The sequence below is a fragment of the Cydia pomonella genome, chromosome 8 (genome assembly GCF_033807575.1).
Source record: "Cydia pomonella isolate Wapato2018A chromosome 8, ilCydPomo1, whole genome shotgun sequence".
Lineage (NCBI taxonomy): Eukaryota > Metazoa > Arthropoda > Insecta > Lepidoptera > Tortricidae > Cydia > Cydia pomonella.
Genome location: NC_084710.1, coordinates 2464196 through 2473497, shown reverse-complemented (window position 1 = coordinate 2473497; position 9302 = coordinate 2464196). Strand labels below are relative to the sequence as shown.

The window sequence follows — 9302 nt, the reverse complement described above, 5'->3', positions numbered from 1 at the left end:
TTATTTGTGACCCATTTCGTACCTTGTGCCAGTGACAATAGTATGAGGTCTCTAGCGACTTTCATGTTGTTTGTCACTGTGTCACAGGACCGGATTTAGGGGAAACAGCGGGGGCTACAACCCCGGGGTCTCCAAAAAAGAGGGGCCCCCACAATAGACTTCGGAAAATTTACCATTTTATTTGGAAAATAATTTGGGGCCAGGGGGCCTCCACTTCTTTATTGCTAGAGGCCTCCAGACCTCTAAATCTGGCATTGATGTCAAGGTACGATATGGGTCACAAATTAAATCTTTTGACTGTACACTATCCTCAGTGTAATTGACGTTGCTTGTCACGCTTTAAACAATAAAATTTGCAATACATTACATCCCAGAATAAATTTGAAAATGTAATAAAATTAATTAAAGTTATTTTTATAAGTCACTGAACAAATGTTGATCAGTTTGTGTACAGCCTACAGTTTAATTTATTGCTCGTGTTACAGGCCATACCCGGTATAAATTGTTTATTGTTGCGAAAACGCCGATACTTAAATATTTTATAATGTAAAATGTTAACTTCATCTTCGTTTTGTCGTATAACAGGATACTTCAACTTTGTTGAGCGAGGGACTGATGTAGTATCTGATATTGGGTTTACCCTATATCTGTAGTGAAGAGATAACACATAGAGATGCTTGTTGTATGACCGTGATGATGAAAAAAAAAAAAAAAAAAAGTTTGTGTGTATTATGTTTTCTTTTTATTGTTGAAAGACTAATTGATTGTATCTCTAGCAGAGCTTTAAAGTCTCCAAGTAGACTGGCTCCATGGTTTGACGGATCTAAAGCACTCAAAGCTCTTTAGGCAAGTAGGCTCCGGTTGAAGCAAAAAGCTATGGAAACTTAGCAAAAACAACTCCAAGTTATAACAAGGTGTTTACTGGCCATAATGGGGTCTAAGCGCTGGTGGCCTAGCGGTAAGAGCGTGCGACTTGCAATCCGGAGGTCGCGGGTTCAAACCCCGGCTCGTACCAATGAGTTTTTCGGAACTTATGTACGAAATATCATTTGATATTTACTAGTCGCTTTTCGGTGAAGGAAAACATCGTGAGGAAACCGGACCAATCCCAACAAGGCCTAGTTTACCCTCTGGGTTGGAAGGTCAGATGGCAGTCGCTTTCGTTAAAACTAGTGCCTACGCCAAATCTTGAGATTACTTGTCAAGCGGACCCTATGCTCCCATGAGCCGTGGCGAAATGCCGGGACAACGCGAGGAAGAAGAGAAGAGAACGGGGTCTAAGCAGTTTCGGCCTAGACAACACCGATTGTCGAATGTGTGGCGAAGAGGAAGAGACATTAAAACACCTGATGTGTGAATGTCACGCCCTCTCCAGACAAACAATGAAGGACTTTGGAGCAGGCTATCTGGAACCAAAGGAATTCAAAATACTACCCATGAACTCCATCATCATCATCATCATCATATGGAGATGATCGGAAAAGCTCATGAGTAGTTGACTGATCTTTCCTAAGGGGGTTATTACACAAAATATCCCTATGGGTCGAAGTGTATCCGCAAGGGCCCCCGTAAACCATAACATAAGATAAGACAAGACTGAGTTTATTAGATTCAATAATGGTCTGCCGTATATAGTTACTTTTGTAAACACAATAACTAGAGTAACATGCATACAGATACCGATTCAAATTTAATAACGTGTTACGATTTTGATCATATTTTGGTACAGTCACGTCTGAAGATATCGATACGAAAAATGTGCCAAAAATGTATACACCACCTTAATATATAATAAAGTCGTGTATACATATTTTTGGCACTTTTTCGTATCGATATTTTCAGACGTGACCGTACGACCTTGAATATCGTTCACGCTGATTGGTGAATGTAAAAAAAAGTAAAAATCTTACGTGAGATGCTCGCCAATCACCAGGACGATCGACAGATGTAATTTTTCATTTATTCTTAATTTTTCTCCAGCAATAAATAATATAATTAGCCTTTATAAAATCAAAAATAGTGGCTGTGACATAATCGGACAGACAGACGGACATGACGAATCTATAAGGGTTCCGTTTTTTGCCATTTGGCTACGGAACCCTAAAAACACGACTCAAGCTGTAGGTGATCCCATAAAGGGATTAGTTTCTCTTGCGGTATTTGCAATCCTGTAGCAAAATTTAGGTATTTTCAGTGTTTTGTACAATAAAGAGTTTTACTGGTTTACGTCATCTATTTACGTTTCACAGTTTACTTTGGACAAAATCTCGTATGCGGTTTGTAATAACACAAACGAGAGACATTTTTTCATGCGTGGAAATTCCTGTTTAAAAGTAACGGCAATACTAATTGTTTTACATATATGAATATACCTACGTCTTTTTGGAAAGCTTTTATAAAATGAGATACTTTTTACGTTGAGTCTTATCAGCCACAATGAATACCTACTGTTAATAACACATTTATCAGACAGGTTCTCAATGTTCCATGCATTTCCAGATATGTATTTACTTCTCGGCCTCACTCTATTGGGGGGCGTGCTCGCCGTCCCTCTCTCCACCAACACCGTGCTTCGGAACGACGATCTAGTGGCCCAATACGTTCTCCCAGGAGAGTCTTATCCCACGTTCTACGATGTCAGACTCTTTCTCAATCCGGACAACCCAGATTATTTCTACGGCAACGTCTCTATAAGGATCCTAGCCAATTATGACACAAATGTTATAGTCATGCAAGCTATGGAGACAGATATCGACAGTATTAGAGTGTATAGAGATGGAGATGAAGACGAAGACTTGTTTAATGGCTTTGATTTAGCTACAGATGATACTCATCTGCTGAAGATCAACTTGACAAGAGAGATCAGTCCTAACCAGCCGCATATCATACATATCGATTACGTGGCGAAGTTCGCTGAGAACATGTTTGGAGTTTATTTGTCTACGTATCAGGCTGAGGATGGTACTCCTGCGTAAGTAGTTTTCAGAGAAGATTTGCATAGAATAACCTATCTGTATATAAAAGATGCACATGATGATAGACACTAAAATAGCATAACTGGATCATGAACAGGATTAGGTTCAAATTTGTCTTGAAGTACTAAGTATAAGTTGTGTCCATAATTTTGCTACCGCACATGACCAAATCGGGCCCAGTTTTAGTAATACAAGCTACAACGGAAATCAGGCTCCATTATCCTTTACTGTCAATAACAAAGACAACAGCTGTTTTTATGCTAGCTTAGATTTTGTATTTGTAACTTAGTCGCGTGTCGATAACTTAGTGTAGGTTAAAGCTTGCGCTGATAATATTTTGCTGACTGCCGTAATTAGAAACTATTGGTTTTGTGAGCTGTAGACTTCACGAACCTCATGATTCCGTCACTGTGAAAATTTCCAAACACTAAATCGAAGAAATATATATATTTATCCAACCTGTTGAAATATGCTATATTTTGTGCATAAGAACATCCAGACATACGAAAGAATTTTTACTCAAGCTGAAACTAAGATCTTCGCTTTCGCCCGGATGGAATATGCAATTCAGAGTCCAAGACTTGAAAATTTAACATGACTGCTAAATATTTAGAGAATTTCCTGTTTGTATTAATTTTGTATTAAGTGACGACTGAATTTGATACCATAAGAAAAAATAAGTTTTATTTATCTCATCCAGCCGTCTGATAACGTCGCAGCTGCAGCCGACGTTCGCGCGGCGCGCGTTCCCCTGCTACGACGAGCCGGCGCTTAAAGCTGTCTTCAGGACCACTATATACGCCCCTGCTGCGTACCCTGTCGTCGTCTCTAACATGCCTGAGAGAACGACTAATTTGAAGTAAGTAGGAATTGTCTGGTCGAAAATTATTATTTTGACTATCCGCTACTTAAATCTACTTTTTCAATTTATAAATTTATTTGTGACATTATCTATGAAAAGGGACCTTATTGTCGATGGCGCTTCCGCCGTTATAAAAGATGCTCCGATACAAATACAATGCTGCGCGACGCAATGCTGCGTAAGCGCCATCGACAATAAGGTCCCTTTTCATAGATAATGCCGCATTTAAATATTGAATAAAATACCAAAAAAAAAATACAAATGGCGTACTTATGACTAATGCCATTCTCTACCAGTCAACTATGGCTACACAGTGAGATAAAATGGTGCAAACGAAGATTTTTTTAATTAAAAATAAATGAACTGTACATTACATATATACTCGTACAATACACAAATAGAAATACTGTAATGTATTTATTTATATACTATATGACTTACTCACATATGTACTGTCGAGGAAATTGATTCTTTAGCAGTTTACGGTTCACTTTACATTGGACAGCTCTTAGCATAAGTACGTACAACCATATTTACTTGAACCACAAATTGCTAAAGAATCAATTTCCTCGACCGTACTTAATAATATTAGGCTTTTCAAGTTCTAGTATAAAGTTATATCGGGTTTCCTGATGGGCTTTTTAATTAAAGAAAACACCAGATGTATTTTGGATAAAATTATTAAGCAACTGCAGTGCGTGTCACCTCAAATAAAATTCAACAAAGATTTTTTTGTTTGGATGTATCTGTTTCATTAACTGCCAAAGCAAAATAAGGAGTGTTTTTGTGTGTTTGTTTAATGTTTGACGCTAATGTCTGTCTTCCTGTCTCTGGCAGCGTAGCTCTCCAACGGACGGACAGATTTCGATGTAGCTTTTTTTACGGGAAAGTGATTTTCCTTACGTTGGTTCTTAGCTGTGTTCGATAGAAATTGTTCCAGCAGATTGAAGTGTATCAGCTCTTTTCCAAAATGATGTACTTAAGACATTTTTGAAATAAAATGTTTTTTTTTTTTTGTCATAGGGTTTATTAGATTTAAAATTTAATAGTTTTTAATCTATCCGAAGTAAAATAAGACTGGAATAAGATTGATACAAAGCGATTATAAAACAAATCTGGTCTAGGAAATGATTATTGGGGAAACCATTTAGAAAGCGGTAATAACTGAATTACCGTAAACAAAACTGTACTGACTTGAGAACCTACCACCAACATCGAACATCGACATTTCAGTTACTTAAATTTCTCTATCTCTATTACATAATATTCGAGTGATAGAAAGGCAAATAGACGAATGAACGAACGAAATTATAATCCTCGGGTGACCTATGTAGCTCGGAGCGGAATGGCCCCGGATACCCATCGGAAATGTGCGTTCAAATCCAGCCCGATTCATTTTTATTTTCAATATCCGCTTCAATTTAAAGTTCAGGATGTGTACTTTTTCTGTGTTAAGTCTTGTAAGATGTTAAAAGGTTTTTAGAAGGCGATTCAGCAATTATCATATTAGCGTTAGTAAATTTCTTTCAACCTTTGTTGCCTCAATCTATGTGAAATTGACAGAGGTCCAATGCCGATGATTTTTTTAAATAACTTTCATTCATTTTATAACCGAATAAATTAATGGACATACGTATCATTTTTGTTTTCAAATATAAATAAAACTTACAATATTTAGTATGAGATGCAACGAACATTCGGCCATTATTCGGTATTCGGCCTATTCGGCCACAATTTCACTAATCGGCCGAATACCGAATAATTGCATAGTATTCGGCCGAATACCAAATAGTACGTTTACACGTAGATAACGGCAAACGATGGGTATAAAAGTAACAAACTACAATTCAGATTACCTTTATATTCATAGTTAGTAATACAAAAAGATGAGAAAAATAATACAAAATATTTTTTTTACAAACCCGACGAAATCTAAGGCACCGCAATGTCGTGCAGAATAAGAGCAATTTCTATCAAAGACTGCCTACAGAGAGAAATTAGTTGCAACTTGCACAGCGCATGCACGCGCGCGTTTAATTTTTTTTCATTTTAGGTAAAACTTCTTGCCGATTATTCGGCGGCCGAATATTCGGCTATTCGGCCGATGGCTCCGCTGAATATTCGGTATTCGGCCGATGGCTCCGCCGAATATTCGGTATTCGGTATTCGGCCAAGCCACTATTCGTTGCATTTCTAATATTTAGTATCAAATAAACGTTAATAATAATGAGATGATGAATAATCAAATTTATCTTGCAACAGTACCGTTAGAACAGCTGCGATTATATAACCTACATTTTTTATACCATGACGGTGGTAAACAAGCATATGGCCCACCTGATGGCAAGCAGCCACCGTAGCCTATGAACATCCGCAACTTTAGAGATGCTACCTACATAAGACATTTTATACACCCCGATTTGTTCAATCATCTGTAAAAATATTTTCCTCGAAAAATTCACACGCCATAATACCTGACTTATCTACCTGACACGATCTAATGTGCAACTCTAAAAATTTGTTCTATATTATAGCTAAGATTTTATAGCCACTCAAATTAATCTTTACAAATATAAGTTAACACAATACTTTTTTACAGAGAAGACTTCGACGGCTTCGTGAAACACGAATTCGAAGACACGCTAGTGATGTCCACATATCTCCTCGCTTACCTCGTGTCCACGTTCGATTCCGTCAACAACACCCAGGACTCTTTATACCGCGTGCCCTTCCAAGTATACACAAGGCCCGGTATTTTGGACACTGCTGAGTTCGCGATGGACTTTGGCCAGAAAAACATGGTGGCATTGGAGGAGTATACTGAGTTTGAGTACGCGTTCCCTAAGCTGGATAATGTTGCTGTCCCGGACTTTGCTGCTGGAGCTATGGAGAACTGGGGGCTGATTGTTTACAGGTGAGTGTGGTGTAGTGTTGGGTCACTCATGCACCAATCACACATACCTACTATAGTTGGTGTAAGTATGAATTTTTTGAGTGTATGGTTGTGGGTTTTAAACCATAGCTCTTACAAAATAATTGGCATTGAAAGAAAAATCAAATGAGAAATTTTCAAACGCAAATTGTTTTACGCATTAATTGTAGGTCTAGGTACCTAAATGTCCACAATCTTGACCAGCCTGAAAGTCTATAATCCTTTTTTTCTTTAAATGGCGCCAGTATCTAGTAGTAAGCGAATTACACCGTCGTTAAATTTTCAATGTACCCTGAGTTGAAAAATGACATGGATACAATTACGAATGGAATTCATTCATAAGGCGGCCCCGTACTTTTAGCTGGGTTTTTAAAAAATCGGCCAAGTGCGCACGAAGGGTTCCGTATCATTATCTAATAATTACTTTTGTATATGGGAGCCCTCTTAAATATTTATTTTATTCTGTTTTTAGTACTTGTTGTTATAGCGGTAACAGAAATACATAATCTGTAGAAATTTCAACTGGCTAATTATCACGGTTCATGAGATACAGCCTGATACATAACATCATATTGGTGACAGACGGACGGACGGACGGACAGCGGAGTATCAGTAATAGGGTCCCGTTTGACCTAGACCTAGGGTACGGAACCCTAAAAACACAGACCTCCCATTCAGAATCCTAGAAAGACACCAAAGAAAATTCTTTATCCTCGTTTTTTAATGAAGACAATTGAGATCATAAAGCAAATCTTCAAAGCTACACTATCTATTCACCGCGTTTTAAATAGGAAACGGTTAAAATGCTCCAAAGGCGTTCTCGAGTTTTTAATAAGGCCCTTTCAACCTCTTTCATAAGCTTTGAAGTAACGTGACACTCTGGGGCACTCATTACAAGGAAAGCACTTCTCAAATTAGCCCCCCAGGTCGCTGTATTGGTGTAGTGCAAAATACTAGAGGTAGAAGTTTGAGTGGATAATAGTACATTATTGCAGAGGCCGGTAAAGAGCAATTCGTGGATAAGTTTCGTGTTTGAGTTGATGCATCAAGGCGGTTTGTTTACAGAGGCCTATCGCGTAACGCGAAAATCTAAATTTCGTTATCTGTCTCTTTATAGCTCGAATATGCAAGAGTGATCGAGAGGCAGATAACAATGCTTCGATTTTCGTGTTTCGCGGTAGGCCCTCAGTATGTGCTAGAGGCGCGCCCCCTACGTAGATTTTTGCGTAATAACGCATTCGTGCTTGTCATAGAATTAATGCACTTACCGGAATTTGAACCCAAGATCACCAGCTTCGCAGACAGGGAACAACCAACTAGGCTAAATGACAATTTCTGATACGACATTTATGTTATATTTTCAAATATTCCCACCAACATGATACAATTGTTTAACTTAACAGGGAAGTGGCACTTCTGGTCACCGAGGGCGTGACCACCACCGCTACCAAGCAAAACATCGGTCGTATCATCAGCCATGAAAACGTCCATCAGTGGTTCGGCAACGAGGTTGGACCTGCATCTTGGACATACACTTGGCTGAATGAGGGCTTTGCTAACTTCTTCGAGAGCTTTGCTACGGAGATGGTGAGTTACTACTTAGATTATGGTGACTGTAATGTGTGGTGTACCAACAGCGATGAGAAATGTGTACTAGTGGTTTGACAATGAGGTCGGAATAGCCTCCTTAGCCCACCCTTATGGTTGTAATTGTAATGGCTTACCCTTCGCTGAAAGAGGGTTTCGCCGACATCTTCAACAGCTTTGCTACTAAACTGGTGAGATATATGTAAAAGTTCAAAATGCAAAATAATATTTTGCATACGCCTCACATGTCACAAGTTTTTAAACTAGCTTGTAAGTTGTAACCTCCAAAAATTATATGTCTACACTAGCGCCACTAACGGCGAAATTAAAAGCAATAGCCCTCGTTGTCTTTGTTTTGTATAATGTTTCCGTGCATGTATTGTGAACTATGTAGGTGTGCAATAATAGTACATTACGATACATAGGAAATTCGAAACGAGTGGCGATAAATTAAAACACAACCGAAGGGAGTGTTTTAAATCGACACGAGTTGCAAATTACCTATTCGCACATGTATCGTACAACGTTTTACAGTACATATGGCCCTTTAAATGTTGGACACAGTAACGTAATATGCTAATTTTCGCACTAGTGTGGAAAAGTAGCACCATATGTACTGTAAAGAGTATTGTATTGTATGTATGTTAGATGCATTAGTTAAGACGTGATATTAAACGCCGTCCATAATAACGTCGGTCTATTTAGTTATGCAATGCTTTAAGAACTTAAACTTTACGTGCACTCTGAAAATTTTCTTTAGTACGATTTTATATTTGAAGAGATATAATAATATCCTTCTACCTAGGCAGAGACTCGCGGAGTCAGGGTTAAATATTGGTAGCTATGTATGTATAGGTACGTTATCAAATTATTTCAAATAAATAAATATAAATATAATAAGAACATTCTTACACAAATTGATTAAATTCCACAGTAAGTTCAATAA

General features: G+C 38.1%; 1 protein-coding gene across 1 annotated transcript in view; it reads left to right on the top strand.

Annotated features, from left to right (window-relative positions):
- Nucleotides 1-2401: 2401 nt before the first annotated feature.
- Nucleotides 2402-9302, top strand: part of LOC133520371 (aminopeptidase N-like) — a 31055-nt gene continuing 24154 nt past the window's right edge. Inside the window, exons 1-4 of the mRNA XM_061854751.1 lie at nt 2402-2971; nt 3676-3834; nt 6437-6751; nt 8173-8356. Coding sequence (XP_061710735.1) covers nt 2481-2971; nt 3676-3834; nt 6437-6751; nt 8173-8356 — 1149 coding nt within the window. The 5' untranslated portion in view covers nt 2402-2480. The remainder of the gene's footprint in view (nt 2972-3675; nt 3835-6436; nt 6752-8172; nt 8357-9302) is intronic.